The sequence below is a fragment of the Mesoplodon densirostris genome, chromosome 4, assembly GCF_025265405.1.
Source record: "Mesoplodon densirostris isolate mMesDen1 chromosome 4, mMesDen1 primary haplotype, whole genome shotgun sequence".
Classification (NCBI taxonomy): domain Eukaryota; kingdom Metazoa; phylum Chordata; class Mammalia; order Artiodactyla; family Ziphiidae; genus Mesoplodon; species Mesoplodon densirostris.
In genome coordinates this window covers 3,511,976-3,536,325 of record NC_082664.1, presented here as the reverse complement: position 1 = coordinate 3,536,325, position 24,350 = coordinate 3,511,976, and the positions used below count along the sequence as shown (strand labels likewise).

At 46.5% G+C, this 24,350-nt stretch overlaps 1 protein-coding gene across 5 annotated transcripts in view; it reads left to right on the top strand.

Moving 5' to 3' along the window:
• The window catches only part of TRAF3 (TNF receptor associated factor 3), a 125,907-nt gene that overhangs the window by 89,451 nt on the left and 12,106 nt on the right, over positions 1-24,350 (top strand). For 4 of the 5 annotated variants that reach the window (XM_060095595.1, XM_060095592.1, XM_060095594.1 and 1 more), the window contains 6 exons: positions 1,303-1,354; positions 4,383-4,487; positions 5,107-5,274; positions 18,934-19,014; positions 21,678-21,752; positions 23,391-23,483. In XM_060095595.1, coding sequence (XP_059951578.1) covers positions 1,303-1,354; positions 4,383-4,487; positions 5,107-5,274; positions 18,934-19,014; positions 21,678-21,752; positions 23,391-23,483 — 574 coding nt within the window. The remainder of the gene's footprint in view (positions 1-1,302; positions 1,355-4,382; positions 4,488-5,106; positions 5,275-18,933; positions 19,015-21,677; positions 21,753-23,390; positions 23,484-24,350) is intronic. The other variant, XM_060095593.1, reaches the window with a different exon arrangement.

The following is a 24,350-nucleotide window of genomic DNA, read 5'->3' as shown; positions in this document are numbered from 1 at the left end:
CATCCCACAGGTACTTCCTGGGCGGGGTGCCGGGCACTGTGCTCAGCCTGGGTCCCCAGCAGCGGACAAGGGCCGGCAAGGCTGCCCGCTGCTCCTCTAGACCCACCACTGAGCGCAGCCTCCCGCCCGGCACCCTCCTTTGGGTACTTCCCGCTGTGCTCTTGTCCACTCATCCCCAACGGTGAACTCAGCTTCGCCAACTTGTGGGTAAAATAACTCTTGGTTGGAGCTTAGCGATGGCAGAGCAGGCTCAGAGCACCTGATTTCCCTGCACGCTGGCCCCGCGGAAGGGGCCGGGGGCTGTTGCTCTGCTGGTTTCGGCCCTTCTTTGCTTCTTGAGCTCCTCCTGCTCTGTGTTCTGCAGGTGTCAGGGGATCCCGCCCAGAGGCCACTCGGCCCCGGGGTCTAAGGATGTGAAAAGATCCCCGTGATTAAAACAGTTAGGCACAAGCTCCATATTAATGCAGGCTGAATGAGTGAGCTTTTATCTTAAACCGGGTTAGTTTCCTCCCGGGCCGACCCTCGGCCCTCCTGCCCCTCCACAGGGCCCCAGTGTGCTCGCGCCCACCCGCCGCCTGCTTCTGAAGCCTGCTGCTGCTCCCTGGCCTGGACTCCTGGCGCCTCTCGGCTGTCTAGGGCAGGGGCCCTGGAAGTAGGGAGCGCTCAAAATTAGCTTTTATTTTTAATCTCTAGGAGGTGGTTTCCAGGCCCAGGATGGGGTGAGAATCAAGTCCAAAACAGGGCAGCGTGGGAGCAGTGGCTGGTGTCCTGAGTCTGGGGACAAGAATAATGTAGGAGACCAGTGGTTTCTTTAGATAGGGTCAGCTTTAAATTCCCACACTGTTCAAGTCCACGGAATTGCATCATCCTTTCAATACACTGTGAAGGAAATAGCCTGTGGATAAAGCACTGACTGTGCTTATAAAGCAGAACCGTTCAGAGGCTTTCCTGATAGCTGTGGACACTCAACGCTGAAGAGCCCCTTCACAGAGAGCTGCTTTTGGTTTCTGGAATAAAATTTCACCTTTAATTGAAAGGGACTTTCCAAGAGGGACTGATCTAAGCTGTTCTGCTTAAAAACTTCCTTATGAAAAATTACTATTAAAAAAAAAGAATTTTAACCCTTTTCTCCTATTTAAACCGTATTTAAACCAAATTCACCGGGGCATCCTGAAGCTCTGGTGGTTGCTCTGAGCTTCGCACGGCAGACGTGACCCTAAAGTGAACGGTTCACCGTATCCAGTGGGTTCAGATGAGAAGGTGGCTTTCGCTCTAACACATTTACTGTGTGTTTCCCCTCAGCTCCTCCAGCCCGAAATGCACTGCCTGTCGAGAAGGCATCAGCAAAGACAAGGTATTCTTGGTTTTTAATAAATTATTTTGTCACTGTTTTGCGCTGGGTAGTGCCTCCCACGTAGTTTGCATCCAGTGCCCTGGTTCCGAGTTTCTCTGAGTTGACAGCTGATGGAGCAGGGTCGAGACAGGGGACCGTGTCACGTAAGCACTGGGACAGACGGGGCAGATCCGCTGGGCAGGTCCCCAGCCGCGTGACCCCCAAGCCTGTCTCCTTTACCTGGGTCAGTAACGGGTTCACCTCCCAAGACCCCCAGGTGGGTGAGGAGGAAGTCAAGTGCAGAGACGTGCACTGTCGTCTCGGGTCTTTATCCCAGATGCCTGCGCTCTACCTTCAAGCAGTGCTAGTCTGAGGGGTTCCATTGGATTTGCTCTCTCCCTGCCCCCAGGCAGCATCTCGAAGTCATTAAGACACGTGTGAGATTTCATCTCTTCCCTCCCCCACGTGGTTGAGAATGCCAGCAAAAGCTCAGGAGTGTCCTGCAGATCAGCGCACAGGGACCCTGGGCGCCCACCAGCTCCCCCCCTGGGCCCTTCTCACCCATCCCTGTGGTCATCCATGCCCTGCCAGGCCCTGCCAGGCACACTTCTAGTTTGAAACGACTCATTCTTGAAGTACTTAAAATATCAATAAAAATATGTGGTTCTGATATTTTGATTAATGAACCTAACAATTTTTTAAATGTAGGTCATTAAATTGTACAGTAAAATTCTCACTCTGGGGTTTTCCCATGGCTTTGTTGTTAAGCAGCACAGGTGAGTGTGGTGATTTGAGGGTTGCTGGTGACGGGTGCCTGTGGGCTGCCAGGACGGGGCATCCGATGTCACCTGCTCTGGGCGGTTCAGAGACAGAATTGGCCGAACGTCCGTGTACCTGTTCTTCCTTAGCATTTACCTGCCACTAAAGACTTCACTTTGTATGGAAGGGATTGTTTTTAAGAAAAACAAATCACTCAGTTCTACCTCTTGTCTTAACATGGCAACCTGTTAACTTGTTAACATGTATCTAACCAATGTGACTAGGAGAAAAGGTTGAAACAATGGGCTAAGATGAATTTTTTAGTGTCTCATTTCTTTATTCGGAGTTATTATCCTTATTTTTCAATGGCATTTATAGCTGAAGAAGAATTACTAGATTTGTTGAAGAATCATAAATGAGACTGACTGAAGCCATGGATCCTCGTGGGAAAATGTAGGGCTGGTTGGGCCCCGGGAGACCGAGATCAGCCCCTCGGTGGGTCACTGAGGATGGTGGCCACCCCAGGACCTCCACTTCCCCATCTGTAAAATGGGACAGTTGTAGTAATGATACTAGATCTTTTTCAGCTCTAAAATTCTGTACTTTTATTATTCTGATATTTTCATTCTATGTTTTTTCTCCCTAAAGGTAAATGATTTAAGAAACTAGGGGCCTCCCTGGTGGCGCAGTGGTTAAGAGTCCGCCTGCCGATGCAGGGGATACGGGTCCGTGCCCCGGTCTGGGAGGATCCCATATGCCGCGGAGCGGCTGCGCGTCCGGAGCCTGTGCTCCGCAACGGGAGGGGCCACAGCAGTGAGAGGCCCACATACCGCAAAAAGAAAAAAAAAAAAAAGAAACTTAGGGAATTCCCTGGCAGTCCATTGGTTAAGACTTGGTACTTTCACTGCCGTGGACCCAGGTTTGATCCCTGGTCGGGGAACTAAGATCCCACAAGCTGTGAGGCATAGCCAAAGGAGAAAAAAAAAAGAAAAGGAACTTAATGGCACAGAAAGGAAGCTTATCTATTACTGGTTAAAAATACCTGTTCTGTTTACTTTAATATCTAAAATTATGACCTTTTTAAACAAGTCATGTTTACAGAGGATTAGATTTGACTCCAAATTAGTTTATTTTTAACTCTTAACAGCTGTTGATTCTATTTCTTTTCTTGTGGAGTCTAGAAAGGCATATTGAGCTCCCTGTTCCCCCGTTACTGTGTCAGCGTGTGGGCGTTTCTTAGAAATGCCTGAGGACGAGGACGGTGTAGCTTGTGTTGTTGTGAGAGTATTTGTTTTCCAAGGAAAAATGAAATTAAAGGGAGGTTTTCATTTTCAAAGGGAAACATTTTCATTATTGGATTAACCCCAGTCCATGCAACATATATTATTAAAAGTTTCTTGGGCTTCCCTGGTGGCACAGTGGTTGAGAGTCTGCCTGCCAATGCAGGGGACACGGGTTCGAGCCCTGGTCTGGGAGGATCCCACATGCCCCGGAGCAACTGGGCCCGTGAGCCACAATTACTGAGCCTGCGTGTCTGGAGTCTGTGCTCCGCAACAAGAGAGGCTGCAATAGTGAGAGGCCCGCGCACTGCGATGAAGAGTGGCCCCCGCTTGCCACAACTAGAGAAAGCCCTCCCACAGAAACGAAGACCCAACACAGCCATAAATAATAAATAAATAAATAAATAAAAAGTTTAAAAAAAAATGTTTCTTACATAGCAGGCTAATGCTTTCTTCTTGGTGAAAAATGAGTTATTAGTGACATAACCGTAGGAGCAAGAACCGAAATAAATGTTTTACAAACCATCTGCAAAATATTATCTTTTACAGTAGTTTCTCTCTTTCTCTGGCAAGGATCTACAAAGGCATCAAGTTGTAGCGGGCTCTGCCCTGGTCCCTTGATGGGAGGTCCCACCTGCGGCAGTGCTGGTGCCTGGAAATCTCCAGGATCCAATGTGAACTTGGTCCCGGTGTCTCCTTGTCTTGAGCGTGTCAGAGTTAATCCAAAATGTGTGCTGCTCCAGAGTGATCTTCAGTTGTTCAGTATAACTTGCTTACTTTTGGTTTATCTAATAAAAGATGGTAGTTAATGTTTTATTATTTAAATTGTGTCTCTTAGTGGGGGTGGCTCCTTCATTCTACTTAGATTAAAATAGTTCTTAATGCTTTCTGAGTCCCACTTAAGGGATGTTCTCATGTTTTTTTTTACAGTGGTTTTGCCTTGTCTAAAGTAGCAGCATGTGGAGATTAAGAAATATTAATCCTCTAAAATAGCTAACTTTCAATTTCAGGTGTTTAAGGATAATTGCTGCAAGAGAGAGATTCTGGCCCTTCAGATATACTGTAGAAACGAAGGCAGAGGCTGTGTAGAGCAGTTAGCACTGGGGCACCTGCTGGTAAGTGGGGATGTGATGTGTCGGCTTTACATCCAGAAATACGAGTCCCTGGTCAGTACGATGTGGCCCCTTAAGATCATGTTTGCATTAATCTTTCAGACACGACCAACTATGAAAGCAGTCAGAGCCATATGGGTATGAAATGTTATTTTTAATGACATCATAGGCAGAACTGTCAGTTGGTTTTTGAACACCCCACCCTATTTAGAGTAGAAAAATCTGAATTGAATTTTGACTGTAGAAGGCCCATTAAAACCTTCTCCTTTTTATAACCATGAAATTCCACGTAACTTCTTAGGTTTTTTTTGATTAATATCATATTTTATCCTGGAAAGATATTTGAATTGGAATAAAACAAAATCCTTAGCAGATAACCATTTATTTATCCAGGAAGAAGAGTTAATTGACTTAATTCTTCAAAAGCAATGTAGTTTGAGTAATCATTAAATGGAACATGAAATTCAGTGTCTCTTGATAACATTTGTCACTTTTCTCTGTGAAAAGCTGATCTAGCAGCAGATAGAAACATTTTTGTGGGATTTAATTGCATAGAGGCTAGAATTTGGTATTTCAGATTGGAGTTTTGCCGATTAAGAACTTTGAATTTTTTGTCTTACAGGTGCATTTGAAGAATGATTGCCAGTTTGAGGAACTTTTGTGTGTCCGTGCCGACTGCAAAGAGAAAGTACTGAGGAAGGACCTGCGTGACCACGTGGACAAGGCCTGTAAATACCGTGAGGCCACGTGCAGCCACTGCAAAAGCCAGGTCCCGATGATCACGTTGCAGGTGCGGCGTTTTCTTGTTTCACCACCTTCTACTCCATCCAGATGTCGCTAGTCCTCAGAATAGCTTGTTAAATGACTATTCTAACAGAAGTAAAGAGAAAAGATAGGAGTAAATAGCAATTTTCATCTGATTTTATTTCAGAGTTAAACTTCATTTGTTTTGCCCGTTTTGATTTATGCAATTAATTTTCCGTTGCCTAGATTGACTGCCATTTGGGGTGCCAAAAAAATGAAGACCGATTATTCAAAAAAGGTAGAATTTTTCATTTGTGCCAGGGAATAGCCTCTAAAATCTTGTTGGATTGCTTAATCATTTTACGGCTCCGTGACATGACCATCACTTCAGCAGGGTAATTTATCCCGCAGTATTGAAGTGCAGCGGTCTCTCCTGGAGAGAGATGAGAATGTACAATGTTTTCATGCCTCCATTATTTTGTCACGGTTTTATATTGTGCGCGTGTTAGAATCAGATCACTTATATGTAAATCAAAGAGAAACGGGTGTGGGGATGGAGGACAGACTTTAAAAAGAGTCAGTGGTGTGGAGACCCTCAAATATTTGTCTGTTTGTTGAATACGTATTTACTGCATACCTGCTGTGTGCTGGGCACTGTTCTAGGAGCTGCAGGTTCAGTGGTGACCCTCATCTTCCAGTGGGAAGAGATCATAAGTACTGTGAAGACAAACTGGCAGCAGGGGAGGAGGGGTGACCAGGGCGGGCCCTTCCGAGGCAGTTAGGATGGCGCAGGAAGAGCGCTGGGGCAGAGGGAGCAGCCGCGGGGGCTCCGGCTCCGAGATGGAACAGACTCAGCAGGTAGATTTCCCCTTGCACAGAGCAGAGGCGAGGTGCGAAGTTGATGGGGGGCGGCCTTGAGCAAGGGACAGATGTGGTCATAGTTAACGCAGAGCCAGTGGGATGAGCCGATGGCTTGAGTACGGAGTATGAGCTTGGAGAACGCCCAGCGTTTGTAACTAGAGCAGCTGGACCAACCGGAGTGTCCTACCGAAGTGGGGCTCAGGGGAAGAGAGAAGGCTTTCGGGGGGATAGGGAGTGGTCTGGGCCGTAGGTGTGTGTAAATAGGTGGTACTTGCAGCCCTGGGACTGGAGCGAGTAGAGAGAAGGACCAGAGTCGGAGGACAGAGGCCTGGGGCACATGATGCTTACAGCTTACTAAGAGGGGGAGGTCGCCCAGCAAAGGCGTGGCCGGCGTGGAAGGGTCAGGAGAGTGACGTCTCAGAGGCAGGCGGAGCTGCAGGGTGTGTGGCGCAGGTGCTGCTGAGAGGCTGGGCTTGGAGGGGCTGGGAATTGGCTGCTGGCCGAGGCAGGATGGCGACTGGTGGGTCACCAGATGGGAGGGGACCGTGGAAGAGCAGCCAGGCGTGAGGGCCACAGTCGAATTCCTGGCAGATATTCGGGAGTACCTACTGACCAAAATTTAGGAGCAGTTTTCTTTGTTATTCTGTATGAAATGAGACGTATTCTACAATCTCCATTTTACCTTACCGTGTATAACTTTCCTGTGCCTGGGACTCTTCCATCGTGAAATCTGTTTCCTGTATGATTCTCTTGTCGATTCCAGTTATTAATAACCTTTAACAACTGTGCCCTCCCCTTTGAAAAATAGCAGAAGTATTTCTAATTTCTTCAGTAACTAAATGCAAGTGAATGAGACAGTGTACCCAACGGGCACTACTCCCGACCTTACACATGTTACTATGTTGCTGTCAAAGTTACACTTTGCGATACAGCTACACGTGGAACAACTCCTACAGAACACCTACTGAACGCTGGCAGAAGACCCCAGACCTCCCAAAAGGCAAGAAACTCCCCACATACCTGGGTAGGGCAAAGCAGAGAGATTCCCGCACAGAGGAGCGGTGCCGAGCGGCACTCACCAGCCCGAGAGGCTTGTCTGCTCCCCCGCCGAGGCGGGCGGCGCTGGAGCTGAGGCTCGGGCTTCGGTCAGAGCGCAGGGAGAGGACTGGGGCTGGCGGCGAGAACTCAGCCTGAAGGGGGCTGATGTGCCACAGCTAGCCGGGAGGGAGTCCGGGAAAACTCTGGAGCTGCCGAACAGGCAGGAGACTTTTTCTTCCCTCTTGGTTTCCTGGTGCGCGAGGAGAGGGGATTAAGAGCGCCGCGTAAAGGAGCTCCAGAGACGGGCGCGAGTCGCGGCTGAAAGCGCGGAGCCCAGAGACGGGCGTGGGACGCTGGGGCTGCTGCTGCCGCCGCCAAGAAGCCTGTGTGCGAGCGCAGGTCACTGTCCACACCGCCCTTCCGGGAGCCTGTGCAGCCTGCCACTGCCGGGGTCCCGGGATCCAGGGGCGGCTTCCCTGGGAGAACGCACGGCGCGCCTCGGGCTGGTGCAACGTCACGCCGACCTCTGCCGCTGCAGGCTCGCCCCGCACTCCGTGCCCCTCCCTCCCGCCCAGCCTGAGTGAGCCAGAGTCCCCGAAGAGGCTGCTCCTTTAACCCTGTCCTGTCTGAGCAAAGAACAGACGCCCTCCGGCGACCTACACGCAGAGGCGGGGCCAAATCCAAAGCTGAGACCCAGGAGCTGTGAGAACAAAGAAGAGAAAGGGAAACCTCTCCCAGCGGCCTCAGAAGCAGCGGATTAAAGCTCCACAATCAACTTCATGTACCCTGCATCTGTGGAATACATGAATAGACAACAAATCATCCCAAATTGAGTAGCCAGGAGTCAGTGCTGTGTCTCTGAGGGGGGAGAGCGAACTTCAGGACACTGGTCCACAAGAGACCTCCCAGCTCCACATAATATCAAACGGCGAAAATCTTCCAGAGATCTCCATCTCAACACCAGCACCCAGCTTCACTCAACGACCAGCAAGCTACAGTGCTGGACACCCTTTGCCAAACAACTAGCAAGACAGGAACACAACGCCACCCATTAGCAGAGAGGCTGCCTCAAATCATAAAAAGTCCGCAAACACCCCAAAACACACCACCAGACGTGGACCTGCCCACCAGAAAGACAAGATCCAGCCTCATCCACCAGAACACAGGCAGTAGTCTCCTCTACCAAGAAGCCTACACAACCCACTAAACCAACCTTAGCCACTGGGGACAGACACCAAAAACAACGGGAACTACGAACCTGCAGCCTGCAAAAAAGGAGACCCCAAACACAGTAACATAAGCAAAATGAGAAGACAGAAAAACACACAGCAGGAGAAGGAGCAAGATAAAAACCCACCAGACCTAACAAATGAAGAGGTAATAGGCACTCTATCTGAAAAAGAATTCAGAATAATGATGGTAAAGATGATCCAAAATCTTGGAAATAGAATAGACAAAATGCAAGAAACAGTTAACAAGGACCTAGAAGAACTAAAGACGAATCAAGCATCGATTAAAAACACAATAAATGAAATAAAAAATACTCTAGATGGTATCAATAGCAGAATAACTGAGGCAGAAGAACGGATAAATGAGGTGGAAGATAAAATAGTGGAAATAACTGCTGCACAGCAAAATAAAGAAAAAAGAATGAAAAGAACAGAGGACAGTCTCAGAGACCTCTGGGACAACATTAAACGCACCAACATTCGAATTATAGGGGTTCCAGAAGAAGAAGAGAAAAAGAAAGGGACTGAGAAAATATTTGAAGAGATTATAGTTGAAAACTTCCCTAATATGGGAAAGGAAATAGTTAATCAAGTCCAGGAGGCACAGAGAGTCCCATACAGAATAAATCCAAGGAGAAATACACCAAGACACATATTAATCAAACTGTCAAAAATTAAACACAAAGAAATCATATTAAAAGCAGCAAGGCAAAAACAACAAATAACACACAAGGGAATCCCCATCAGGATAACAGCTGATCTCTCAGCAGAAACTCTACAAGCCAGAAGGGAGTGGCAGGACATACTTAAAGTGATGAAGGAGAAAAACCTGCAACCAAGATTACTCTACCCAGCAAGGATCTCATTCAGATTTGATGGAGAAATTAAAACGTTTACAGACAAGCAAAAGCTGAGAGAGTTCAGCACCACCAAACCAGCTTTACAACAAATGCTAAAGGAACTTCTCTAGGCAAGAAACACAACAGAAGGAAAAGAACTACAATAACGAACCCAAAACAATTAAGAAAATGGGAATAGGAACATACATATCAATAATTACCTTAAATGTAAATGGACTAAATGCTCCCACCAAAAGACACAGACTGGCTGAATGGATACAAAAACAAGACCCATATATATGCTGTCTACAAGAGACCCACTTCAGACCTAGAGACACATACAGACTGAAAGTAAGGGGATGGAAAAAGATATTCCATGCAAATGGAAACCAAAAGAAAGCTGGAGTAGCAATTCTCATATCAGACAAAATAGACTTTAAAATAAAGACTACTAGAAGAGACAAAGAAGGACACTACATAATGATCAAGGGATCAATCCAAGAAGAAGATATAACAATTGTAAATATTTATGCACCAAACATAGGAGCACCTCAATACATAAGGGAAATATTAACAGCCATAAAAGGAGAAATCGACAGTAACACAATCATAGTAGGGGACTTTAACACCCCACTTTCACCAATGGACAGGTCATCCAAAATGAAAATAAATAAGGAAACACAAGCTTTAAATGATACATTAAACAAGATGGACTTAATTGATATTTATAGGACATTCCATCCAAAAACAACAGAATACACATTTTTCTCAAGTGCTCATGGAACATTCTCCAGGATAGATCATATCTTGGGTCACAAATCAAGCCTTGGTAAATTTAAGAAAATTGAAATTGTATCAAGTATCTTTTCCGACCACAATGCTATGAGACTAGATATCAATTACAGGAAAAGAGCTGTAAAACATACAAACACATGGAGGCTAAACAATACACTACTTAATAACGAAGTGATCACTGAAGAAATCAAAGAGGAAATTAAAAAATACCTAGAAACAAATGACAATGGAGACACGACGACCCAAAACCTATGGGATGCAGCAAAAGCAGTTCTAAGAGGGAAGTTTATGGCAATACAATCCCACCTTAAGAAACAGGAAATATCTCGAATAAACAACCTAACCTTGCACCTAAAGCAATTAGAGAAAGAAGAACAAAAACATCCCAAAGTTAGCAGAAGGAAAGAAATCATAAAAATCAGATCAGAAATAAATGAAAAAGAAATGAAGGAAACGATAGCAAAGATCAATAAAACTAAAAGCTGGTTCTTTGAGAAGATAAACAAAATTGATAAACCATTAGCCAGACTCATCAAGAAAAAAAGGGAGAAGACTCAAATCAATAGAATTAGAAATGAAAAAGGAGAAGTAACAACTGACACTGCAGAAATACAAAAGATCATGAGAGATTACTATAAGCAACTCTATGCCAATAAAATGGACAACCTGGAAGAAATGGACAAATTCTTAGAAATGCACAACCTGCCAAGACTGAATCAGGAAGAAATAGAAAATATGAACAGACCAATCACAAGCACTGAAATTGAAACTGTGATTAAAAATCTTCCAACAAACAAAAGCCCAGGACCAGATGGCTTCACAGGCGAATTCTATCAAGCATTTAGAGAAGAGCTAACACCTATCCTTCTCAAACTCTTCCAAAATATAGCAGAGGGAGGAACACTCCCAAACTCATTCTACGAGGCCACCATCACCTTGATACCAAAACCAGACAAGGATGTCACAAAGAAAGAAAACTACAGGCCAATATCACTGATGAACATAGATGCAAAAATCCTCAACAAAATACTAGCAAACAGAATCCAACAGCACATTAAAAGGATCATACACCATGATCAAGTGGGGTTTATTCCAGGAATGCAAGGATTCTTCAATATACGCAAATCAATCAATGTGATACACCATATTAACAAACTGAAGGAGAAAAACCATATGATCATCTCAATAGATGCAGAGAAAGCTTTTGACAAAATTCAACACCCATTTATGATAAAAACCCTGCAGAAAGTAGGCATAGAGGGAACTTTCCTCAACATAATAAAGGCCATATATGACAAACCCACAGCCAGCATCGTCCTCAATGGTGAAAAACTGAAACCATTTCCACTAAGATCAGGAACAAGACAAGGTTGCCCACTCTCACCACTCTTATTCAACATAGTTTTGGAAGTTTTAGCCACAGCAATCAGAGAAGAAAAGGAAATAAAAGGAATCCAAATCGGAAAACAAGAAGTAAAGCTGTCACTGTTTGCAGATGACATGATACTATACATAGAGAATCCTAAAGATGCTCCCAGAAAACTACTAGAGCTAATCAATGAATTTGGTAAAGTTGCAGGATACAAAATTAATGCACAGAAATCTCTGGCATTCCTATATACTAATGATGAAAAATCTGAAAGTGAAATCAAGGAAATACTCCCATTTACCATTGCAACAAAAAGAATAAAATATCTAGGAATAAACCTACCTAAGGAGACAAAAGACCTGTATGCAGAAAATTATAAGACACTGATGAAAGAAATTAAAGATGATACAAATAGATGGAGAAATGTACCATGTTCTTGGATTGGAAGAATCAACATTGTGAAAATGTCTCTATTACCCAAAGCAATCTACAGATTCAATGCAATTCCTATCAAACTACCAATGGCATTTTTCACAGAACTAGAACAAAAAATTTCACAATTTGTATGGAAACACAAAAGACCCCGAATAGCCAAAGCAATCTTGAGAACGAAAAATGGAGCTGGAGGAATCAGGCTCCCTGACTTCAGACTATACTACAAAGCTACAGTAATCAAGACAGTATGGTACTGGCACAAAAACAGAAAGATAGATCAATGGAACAGGATAGAAAGCCCAGAGATAAACCCACGGACATATGGTCACCTTATCTTTGATAAAGGAGGCAGGAATGTACAGTGGAGAAAGGACAGTCTCTTCAATAAGTGGTGCTGGGAAAATTGGACAGGGACATGTAAAAGTATGAGATTAGATCACTCCCTAACACCATACACAAAAATTAGCTCAAAATGGATTAAAGACCTAAATGTAAGGCCAGACACTATCAAACTCCTAGAGGAAAACATAGGCAGAACACTCTATGACATAAATCACAGCAAGATCCTTTTTGACCCACCTCCTAGAGAAATGGAAATAAAGACAAAAATAAACACATGGGACCTAATGAAACTTAAGAGCTTTTGCACAGCAAAGGAAACCATAAACAAGACGAAAAGACAACCCTCAGAATGGGAGAAAATATTTGCAAATGAAGCAACTGACAAAGGATTAATCTCCAAAATTTATAAGCAGCTCATGCAGCTCAATAGCAAAAAAACAAACAACCCAATCCAAAAATGGGCAGAAGACCTAAATAGACATTTCTCCACAGAAGATATACAGACAGCCAACAAACACATGAAAGGATGCTCAACATCTTTACTCATTAGAGAAATGCAAATCAAAACTACAATGAGATATCATCTCACACCAGTCAGAATGGCCATCATCAAAAAATCTAGAAACAATAAATGCTGGAGAGGGTGTGGAAAAAAGGGAACACTCTTGCACTGCTGGTGGGAATGTGAATTGGTACAGCCACTATGGAGAACGGTATGGAGGTTCCTTAAAAAACTACAAATAGAACTACCATATGACCCAGCAATCCCACTACTGGGCATATACCCTGAGAAAACCATAATTCAAAAAGAGACATGTACCAAAATGTTCATAGCAGCCCTATTTACAATAGCCCGGAGATGGAAACAACCTAAGTGTCCATCATCGGATGAATGGATAAAGAAGATGTGGCACATATATACAATGGAATATTACTCAGCCATAAAAAGAAATGAAATTGAGCTATTTGTAATGAGGTGGATGGACCTAGAGTCTGTCATACAGAGTGAAGTAAGTCAGAAAGAGAAAGACAAATACTGTATGCTGACACATATATATGGAATTTAAGAAAAAAATGTCATCAAGAACATAGGGGTAAGACAGGAATAAAGACACAGACCTACTAGAGCATGGACTTGAGGATATGGGGAGGGGGAAGGGTAAGCTGTGACAAAGTGAAAGAGCGGCATGGACATATATACACTACCAAACGTAAGGTAGATAGCTAGTGGGAAGCAGCCGCATAGCACAGGGAGATCAGCTCGGTTCTCTCTGACCGCCTGGAGGGGTGGGATAGGGAGGGTGGGAGGGAGACGCAAAAGGGAGGGGATATGGGAACATATGTATATGTATAACTGATTAAATTTGTAAAATAAAAAAAAAGGAAAGGAAAAAAAAAATATAGGATGATATATAAATACATAAAAAAAAAAAAAAAAAAAAAAAAAAAAAAAAAACAAAGTTACACTTTGCTTCTTGCCCCAAATCAATTACCTTTATTTGCAGGATAGAATCCAGGAATTACTTTTCATCTGCGAAAGAATTGTAAGCATGTCAGTTAAACAGCCTATGAATAACCAGCTCTGGGCTACAGCCGAGGCTTAAAGAGGTTGGCTTTGGAATAACAGCGTCACACACGGAGTCATGAAACATTTGTTGACTGCTCTTGGGCGCCAGACCCTGAGCTCGTTGCTCAGGACACACAAGAGAGTAGAGTGCAGTCTCTCCCCTTCGTTTCACGGTCTGGTAGGGGAGACAGTCAGATATACAATTATGTACATGGTGGTATGGGAAGAGACAGTTAACGTGGCCTGATAGGGTCCAGGAGGGCTTTGGAGAGGAGGTGGCATTTGCTCTGATCTGGGTCTTCAATCTGTTGACTGCAAACAGAAGAGAGAGACACAGCAGGTGCAGAAGCACAAAGTGGTAATTGCCAGTTTGGGACCTGAGTTGTGCAAATAAATATTCATTAAATCTTACTCTGCTTTGGTGATGAAAACTTTTTAAACTGTTTTATCAGTGTTGATGCTGCAGCATGTCTTGGGGCAGATGTTACTTTCTGTCCACCTGTGATAACTGTGAGAGGCGCCCTGCGTGGGCTCGCTGCTTGTGCGCCAGCCGCCGGCTCCTGGGGCCCTCGGCGCTAGCAGGCAGCCACACCCACCCGCCCGTGCTCACACACCTGGAAGCGGCCAGAACCCCCCCCGGGCCCCCGCCCTGCCAGCAGTGGTGGGATCCGGCTCCCGAGTCTTGTTCTTTCAACCCTCACAGTCTCATCCTCTCAGGCCTTAGGATTATTTTTTAAAAGGGCCGTTGCTTAACTTAGGCCTGAAGCCCCAGGTCATCCTGACTTTCCTCCATGTCCTGCGTTTTGTAGTGTGACAGATATATCAAGTGTTGATAAAATATAGGTTGATAAAGCGCCGAGACTCCAGGGACTTCGCCTTCTAGTGCAGGAGGTGTGGTTCAGTCCCTGGTCGGGGAGCTAGGATCCCGCAGGCCTCGCGGCCAAGGGGTCAGAGCAGAAGACAGAGGCAATGCTGTGGCAGAATTCAACACAGAGGGCTTCCCTGGTGGTGCAGTGGTTAAGAATCCGCCTGCTAATGCACGGGACACGGGCTCAAGCCCTGGTCCTGGAAGATCCCACATGCCGCGGAGCAACTAAGCCCATGCGCCACAACTACTGAGCCTGAGCTCTAGAGCCCGAGAGCCACAACTACTGAAGCCCGTGCACCTAGAGCCCGTGCTCCGCAACAAGAGAAGCCACCACAGTGAGAAGCCCTTGCACCACAATGAAGCATAGCCCCTGCTCACTGCAACTAGAGAAAGCCCACATGCAGCAGTGAAGACCCAATGCAGCCAAAAATAAATAAATAAAATAAATAAATTTAAAAAAAAATTCAACACAGACTTTAAAAATGGTCCCCATCAAAAAAATCAAAAAATGCACTGACGCTCTGGACCATTGCAGTTCATGTGAGCATTTCTTTTCTGTCTTTAAACCATGGTATCGGCAGCTATTTTCAAGTTTTTTTTTTTTAATCTATTGGAAGATTTTAAAGTGTCAGAAAACAATCTCTTCTTTTCCGTTTAGCCCAGAATTTATTGAATATCATTCTCTTTAAACAGTCTGTTAATTTGTGAGAAGTCAGGAATTGTAAAGATCTTGTTTTATGGGAACGTGTATACATTTGGCCCTTGGAGGACACAGGGGCTGGGCACAGACTCTCCAAGCAGTCTCGAACACGAGTATAACTTTGCAGTCAGCCCTCCTAGCCGAGGTCCCGCATCCACAGCGCCAGCCGACCATGGGTCGGGTAGTGCCACAGTGCACACCTAGTGAAAAAAATCCACGTGTAACTCGTCTCACGCAGTTCATACCCAGGTTCAAGGGTCAACTGTGTACTGTAACGTACAGGTACAGCCACTTTGGAAAACACGTGGCAATATTTTATTAGGTTGAAAACTCATGTTCTCAACTAGCGGTCCCTCTCCTAGATGTTTAAGAGAAACTGTCGCACGTGTACTGCAGAGAGTATGTCAAGCATCACCAGAGGGGCCGAGGTCTGGGAGCGACCCGGACGTCCGTCTGTTGGAGAACGGACACATCACTTGGAGCGGACCCCGCGGACAGTGTGCGCAGCAGGGAAGGCTGTATGACAGCAGTGACTGTGGGCTCCACGAGTCCACCTACGCGACTTGCGGATTCGCCCGCCCGAGAAGCGTGATGTTGAGCCACAGGTCGCAGAAGAGTCGAAAGGCATAATTCCATGTTAACAAGATTCAGAAGCAGTCAAGACGAAACAGTGTCTTACCGGTTACACATACACGTGTAACGAAACCTTTTTTTAAGCAAAGGAAGTAAAAGCGCAGATTCCGCCTTGTGGTTTTAGTCGGGGAAGGCGGGGGCGAGGCAGAAGAGGAGCATGCAGGTGATGGGCGTTGGTTACGTCCTTGTCCCTGGTGGGTGTTCACTATGCAGTTATGCTTTATGGCCCACACACGCGTGACATCCGTTCTGTGTGTGTATCAAAGTCACATTTGCTTTGGCAGGCAGGACAAATTTCATTGATATGCGAAGAGTTCTTACATATCGACAGATTAACAGGTTTTTTTTTTTTGGAAAACGGGTGTATTATCTTCCTTTGGCTGTCATACCAAAGTACCACAAAGTTGGTGGCCTAAAACAACAGAAATTTGTTCCCTCACAGTCCTAGAGGCAGAAGTCTGGATCCAGGGTTTCCTCAGGGCCATGCCCCTCTAGAGGCTCTAGAGAAGACCCCTCCCTCGCCTCCCCACCTCCTGGGGGTTGCGGTCCTTGGGCTCCCAGACTTGCGGCTGCACCGTTCCGACCTCCACCTGCACGTGCCCATGGCAGTCTTCCTGCTGTACGTCTCCTCTTACGTGGACAGTGTCACTAGGTTCAGGGCCCAGCCTAATACAGGGTGGCCTCTTAACTCATTACATCTGCAGAGACCCTCTTTCCTAAATGGGGTCACATTCTGAGGTTCCGGGGGGACATGAACTTCAGGGGTCACTGTTCAACCCACTGCAGTGGACAAAAGCTATGAAAGGCAATTCACGGGAAATATAAATGGTTAACATAAAAAACATACTGATAACTACACATCATTAAAGAATTGCAAATCATACTCAGTTTTTCACCTGTCACTGTCAGAGGTGGGAAAGTTTGATAGAATTCGGTTGGGGCCATGCGTTCCCGCTGCAGGGAGGGTGGGCTTGTGTAGGCTGATTGCAGGGTAGTCTGGCAGTACCCCTCCAAATCCCTTTTTTTTTTTTTTCCGGTACGCAGGCCTCTCACTGTTGTGGCCTCTCCCGTTGCGGAGCACAGGCTCCGGATGCGCAGGCTCAGCGGCCATGGCTCACGGGCCCAGCCGCTCCGCGGCATGTGGGATCTTCCCAGACCAGGGCATGAACCCGTGTCCCCTGCATCAGCAGGCGGACTCTCAACCACTGCGCCACCAGGGAAGCCCCCAAATCCCATTTTAAATGCTCTACCCTTTGATACCCAAAGAAGCCCATTTCTAGAAATGCATCATTTGGACATCCTTGCACAGATCTGCGGAGATGCACAAAGCTATTGATGGGTCTGGCCTGCGGGCCCCCAGCCTCACCTCCTGCTACCCCCTGCTCTGCCCTCCCCGGTGCACTGCCCCCGCCCCTGGTTCTTCCTCAGAGCACCCTCCCGGGCCACCACCCCCGCTGCTCGCTCCCAGCGCCCCTACCGCAGTGGTGATTATCTGTTTGTCCTGGTCAGGCCACCCCAACACCCAGTGCAGGCCTGGCCTGGTGAATGAAGGCGGGGTCGAGGGCAGGCTCAGGAGGGCGGCGTGGCGTCTGTGGAGTGTCGGCCACGTTAGTTCTCCAGGCCCGTGACGGATTCTGTCCTCACAGATGCCCTCTGAGGGAGGGCTGGTCACCCCCGCTTACAGGCGAGGCAGAGTGACGCTGTTGGGCCGAGGTTTCCCCCTGAAAGGCGCGATGGCACCTGGGAACTCTTAGGGGTTCTGAGCGCGGCCAGGCATCCGTCGGGGGTCCCCTCTTGGGAGGTGCTGGTCAGGCTCAGTCCAGTCAGGTGACTTCTGCTGAGCTCAGGACAGCCGTGGGCTCGCCCGCCATGGGCCCTGCAGGCCTCTGGGAACCAGGCCCCCGAGCAGAGCGGCCGCGTCCAGGTGTCCTGTCCACGCTGCACAACCCGCAGGGCGCTGGTCCAGGTGAGGGACTTCAGATGGTGTTGCACCTGGCTCCAGGCCTCCCTGGAGGAGGGGCGTGTCCTCTCGGGCGCCCTGTCCTTGACCTGCACGCCTGCCGGGTCCGACAGCCTCGCAGCCAGTGCTGGCCCAGACACACCTCAGCAGCCTAACTGGAGGCCCAGCCAGGAGAACTGGGAGTGTCCCGGGGCCTCAGAGGAAAACCCGCCACATTCTCATCTTGCCAAGGGATGCCACCTCCGGGAGCCTGGCCTCTCACGGTCGTGTTACGTGGCAGGTCTGGCTCTGCCTGCGTCGGTCTCCCTCCAGCGGCCCTTTGCCACGTGTCTGGAGGTGCTCCCCAGAGCCTTGGACCATTGGACCCAGAGGGTTTGCTCTCCTCGTGGGAGCTCTTGCCTGCACTTCACTTGTGGACAGGTGTACCGGACAGGTGCCCAGCAGGTGCCCGGGGCACCGAGTTGAACTGTCACCGTCATCCAGGCTCTGTGTTGAAATCTGTGCCATCCAGAGAAGGGCTACACCAAAATGTATCCACATTTACCACGCGCTAAAGAAAGATCAGATCTCAGGACAGTAATTTAAATACCCAGTAGATCACATTGTTTTCAGGCTCTTGAGAAGCATCATTTCCAGACCCCAAACTGAGAAGCCAGAGGAGAACTGTCCTTCTCTCCAACCAGCAGAGGCTGGGCCCCGCCATCCACCTGCTGTGTGAGGGAGGCCAAGGCCCAGCCTACCTGGGTGCAGGTGTCCGGGCAGCATCAGCAGAGGGGACACAGCTAGAGGGGAGCTGCCATGAGGATGCCCCTCCGGCGGGCTGTACTCCCATGAGTGGCCCCGACCAGTCATATCTGAGTAGCTCTTGTGAGATGCCTTCTTTTCAGCACTCAGACTTTTGTAACATAGCGACCCATCCAAGTGTGATGTGAGTCTTGTGACTCAAGGACATGACCATGAGCAGTAGGGCTTCCCTTGGGTCCTTGTGGGGACACTGGGAACGCTGGTGGGATCTGAGGGAAGGTGGGGTGTGTTTCAGAGTTGGCAACACTCTCTCTTTCTCCTTTAGAAACACGAAGACACGGAGTGTCCCTGCGTGGTGGTGTCCTGCCCTCATAAGTGCAGTGTCCAGACCCTTCTGAGGAGCGAGGTAAGGGGCGTGGCCAGGCCTGTGCAGGAGTTGGGGATCCTTCAGGACCCTGCTCTTCCCTTAAAGCTGAGGTCAGAGGTTTTCACAGATTGTGATAGCGATACTTACAGTAGAAAAACAATGAAAACCCTCTTGCTGTTTTTGGAAGTCAGATATTTCAGAAACAAACAAAAGTTACAAAGTGGTAAATTCAGAGCAAAATATTAAGAATTGAGAAAATGGGAATATTTACAATGCAAGCAAAGGTGACACTTTTTAGGTTTAAATCTGTAAACTAGGAATTACTCTGAGATTATCTCAAGGAAATCAGTTAACTTAGAGATACTCCTGAACCACTTAGGCCACACATGCTGTACAGGGCCTATGCCGGGGGGCAAGTGGGTGCAGGGGTGGGGCCCACACTTCAGGGGCCGCTGGGAAGGCACCTGGACAGCCTCGCCCAGAGGCTGTGCACATCACGCTGCCCTCGGGCACACTTGCTTTAAGGCAGGTAGATGTTGCAGTAACCTCATTTTGATCAGGATATATCCAGAAGGAACAATTCCAAGGATTCTTAATGTTTTCGCATCTGATCCTGACCTGGACCCCCTCTGGTTGGTGTTCTGGGAACCGTCCGGGGCTCCTATGGGCTCGGTGGGTGCATGCCCCACCCGCCGGTCCCCACGCCCCGTTCCCTTGGTCCTGGGTTCTCTGATCTGAGGAACCTGCTCACCTCAGCCTTTTCAGCAGCCTGGAATTTTACACCTGGCTGTGGGGGAGGGAAGCCCCGTCTCTCACGTCTGTGACAGCGAGAGGACCCGTGTGGGCCGAAGGCCACTCTCACTGAGATGCACCCTCCCTGGACGTTGACCCTGCTGGGCAAGGGCAGGGTCTGGACTGGCGACGGTGGTCTCTGGGCCCCTGAACGTGCCTCTGGGAGCGGCAGGGAAACGCACATAGATTATTTCCACAACTGGAAAGTCCCTCTGTTAAAGTGAATGTATGAAGAGTCTATTGTTGAAATAATTTCCTGGGTTTTATATACCTTCCTGAAGTTTTACTCACTCAGGGCTGTCTATATTTGGGGCAAAAGCTGCCTCCATTTTGCCTCTAAGTTATTTTTATTTTTAAAAATCTTTAAACCTGCATTTATCTTGGGTTTCTGGTGAAAGATGCTATTGGTTTACAGATGATTCTTGCTTTTCTCCCCAAGCTCTGGTAAATTCTGTAGGGCTCTGAGATTAATGATGAGAAAGCCAATTTAGAAAAAAGTACAGCCCTTTCAGTTAGTGCAATGAAAATAACGTCAAACTTGATATGACCCTGATTTTAACATTAGGAGTGTTAGCTGGTTAGATTCATGATTGTATTGATGGCACTGAAAGAATATGTTTTAAAATTTTCAAACTGATGTTACTACGCACACGGTGTCCTTTTGGGTTTCTGCGCCCGTCCCCTGCAGTGTGCCCTTGGGGTGCTTTCCTCCAGTTGCAGGCCAGAGCCTCTGCGGCCACCACGACCCCACCCTGGCTCAGACCTTCCACAGGGCTGGCCTTGGCCATGGTCAGGTGGGCCCCTCAGGCCGTTCTCTTTAACCGTTGCGGCAGGGGGAGGGCCGTCCTGTGAGCCGCTTCCTCTTGTCCTCAATACTGACCTGAAGGGAGAGGAATGTCTTTGTCCTGGAGAACAAGAGGAGAAGGCGGAGAAGCCGCCTGCACCCACCAGGGTGACACATCCCGCGAGCCTCCGGGAGCGCGTGTGCGCTGGCTCGCGGGGTAGCGCGGTCCCGGGGCCGCTGTGCGCCACGCTCACTGGCCGCTCTCCCCATTCAGGGTCTGATCGCTTTCTATAAAGAAGATCTATCCCTAGAGTTTCCTGATGAGAATTTCTGCAGTAAAGAAAGAAATTATCCTTAAATTGTATTAGCCTAACACAAGACACTGTGTCTTTAAAATGTAGATATTTCAATTCCCTTTACTCTTGAGGGGGCACCGTAGGTGGTTTTTATTTGATGATTTGCTAACATTTAAGCTGAACACGGGTTTTCCTTGCAAGGGGAGTTATCCTCTCCCAACCCCCCCTAATTGTCCTCCATGAAGTGGAGGTGACCCCATCATAAGGTGCATGTTGTTAGAATGACCTTAGAGGTCTTTGAAAAGCTACTTGAATTTCTGGCCATTACAGAGGGAAGAAAGTCTTCTCAGAAGTACTGGGAGTACTGGTACATTGTGTAAGCTTGCTTTGGAAAGATATTTATTTTTTGTGTACTGTACATTAGGTGTGTGACCCAGTTGCATCCTGAATGCTTTCTATTTTTTGTGTTTCATGCAATTTTTGTTTATAGTCTTTAAATGTGCATTTCAGTTTATGTTTTTTTTTCCTTTCTTTTTAAAATTCTGGCACTGCAGACAGCATGTCGCAAAACAACTTGTTCTAAAGAAACTGCAAGTTTAAGAAATGTTATAGTCAATGTATTTCTGTATATTGGTGTATATATGTGTATACACGTGATGATACTGTATATTTACTGCATATAAGTCTAGGAAGCAGATGCTATATACACACCTGTAGCTGATAAACACCATTCGTAATAGTACAACCCAGATGCTATCTGTGCCCTTGATATGTTTGAACATTTTCATGCAAACGTTCGTGCCACAACTCACGTCTCTTTCCCGTTGCAGTTGAGTGCACACTTGTCAGAGTGTGTCAATGCCCCCAGCACCTGTAGCTTTAAGCGCTATGGCTGCGTGTTTCAGGTCAGTATCCGACATTTGTCCTTCCCAGTCACTGACATTCCACCATGAGAGAAAGTTATTCTATTAACATCTTAACATGCAAGCTCTGGGCTTTCAGTTTTGCCATGGAACTGAGTCGAAAGCCACGTGCAGCAGATGTGGGTGCTTGCTTTTCCAGGCCGGGGGTGTCGTGAGACTTGAGGTAGACACCTGTGCTGAGGGGGAGTTGATGCATTAGGAGAACGATTACATTCAAAACCAGTTAGTGGATGGGACAGACAGGACTGACACTCGGTGGGGTTTCTAGGTAGATAGTTGTGGGATTTGAGCTGTTACTTGAACGTAAGTCACTGGCAAACTGGACATGGTTTCGGCAGTGTGTGCATCAGTGCACAGTTGTGAGGATCGCACGTGCGTGTGTCCAGAGTGCATTCCATGTACGTGCCACATGCACATGCCCGGAGGGCCATGTGGAGAGGAGGTCTCTGCCACTGCCACACCTGGGCCGTGAGAAAGCTGTTCCTGGGTTTTTGTTTTTGGTTTTGTTTTTTTTAACACATCTGAGATGGCTAGTGAATTTGAACTAGTTTTCATTTAAATGTATATCTTGATCTTAAAACTATCAAAGGGCAGTATATACTCCAATTAAAGTATTTTGTATTTGATTTTTATGTATTATCAATACATTATTGTGAAATCAGTACAGAGATATTGGCACCTCAGTATTTTCTTAGAAAGTAAAAAGCCTGACAGTAAGAATGACTATAGCTTTCCCTTTGCTTCAGTCTCTTATGAGACTGAGCCCTCACCACTGTTATGTCGTATGTACATATATATCATTCATTCTGTGTATGTATATATATATATATATATATATGTTTATATATAGCAATACTTATATCAACATATATATATGACTATTCTATGTACAGAGTATATGTTTTGGAGATCATTAAAATGCTTTCTGTGGCTTTTAAATATTCCAGTTTCAAAACAAATTATATTCTTATACCAATTACTTTGTTAAATATATGAAGTACTGTTTCCCATGCTTATTACTGACTCTAAGATGGTCTACATCTTATGTACTCTGTAGATTGTTTATGTTCTGTATGTAACTTTCTAAGTATACATAGGATAGTTAGGAACAGTAATACAGTGTATTTCACTGGTAAGTTAATACTTTAATAAATCATTTAGAATCTTACTTCGATTACATATTCACTAGATTACTATAGCAGCATCTAGCTATGACTTGCAGGTATCTAAACATTTTCCATTTATATTTTAATGAAAAAAAATTTTAGGGAACAAAAATAATATATCTAAAATTTAGTTTCTTGATGTTACCAGTATGAAACGTAGGTAAGAAGGCCCTTGATAAGAAGCTTGAGGAGTGAAGCTCACGGCCTCGAGATAGTTGTTGTAGAATTCGCAGTGTCTCGGCTTTGAGCTACTCTGTTCTTCTCGAAACAGCCTCCTCATCTGCACGCAGTAGATCAGGGGCCACTGAGCCCTTCTGAGGCTGGACACCCCCCGTGAACCATCCATGAATAAGTCACCTGCCCCTTGTGTAGTGCCTGGATTGAGGTCGGCTGTGAGTCTCTCTGACTTCGACGGAGTGAGGTTGGGTAACGCGTTGCCTCTTTATTCTCGCAGGGGACAAACCAGCAGATTAAGGCCCACGAGGCCAGCTCCGCGGTGCAGCATGTCAACTTACTCAAAGAATGGAGCAACTCTCTAGAGAAAAAGGTACGATGCACCGCCTCCTGCTTTTGTTGGTTTTTAATACTTTCTTCAAATTATTTAAAGAAGAAAACCTTGTTTATAGTTAGTAATGGATTTTGCATTAAAGAAACAGCATGAAGAGTGTCAAAAAAGTAAATTCTCTTCAAGTGATCCTGAGTTTATAAATGAAGCTGTGTGGTTTTGTTAGCTTGCTCTTTGGTTTTTTTTGTTTGTTTGTTTATAAATTTATTTACTTTTTAAAAAATTTTTGGCTGCATTGGGTCTTCATTGCTGTGCGCGGGCTTCTCATTGCGGTGGTTTCTCTTGTTGGGGAACACGGGCTCTAGGTGCATGGGCTTCAGTAGTTGTGGCACGTGGGCTCAGTAGTTGTGGCTTGCGGGCTCCAGAGCGCAGACTCAGTAGTTGTGGCGCACGGGCTTAGTTGCTCCACAGCATGTGGGATCCTCCCGGACCAGGGCTCGAACCTGTGTTCCCTGCGTTGGCAGGCAGATTCTCAGCCACTGTGCCACCAGGGAAGTCCTTGCTCTTTGTTTTTTAATTGTCAAGCAGGTATGAAGTGCTTTTTAAAAAAAAAAAAAATCACATTGTGCTTCTCTTAGAATCGATCTAAGACAGGGATTGTCACTTCCAACCCTCGTCCACCCCGCACCCCGTCTTTTCGTAAATAAAGCTTTATTGGAACGCAGCCACGCACACTCATTTCCGTATTATCCACGGCTGCTTTGCACCAGGACGGCAGTGTGGACGAGCAGCGATAGAAACTGTACGGCCCGCACAGCCCTAAAAACTGTCCTCTGGCTCTTTACAGAAAAAGCCTGCCAACCCCCAACCTGGAAGGTCACCAGTATTGCCTGCTTTACTGTCCTCTGT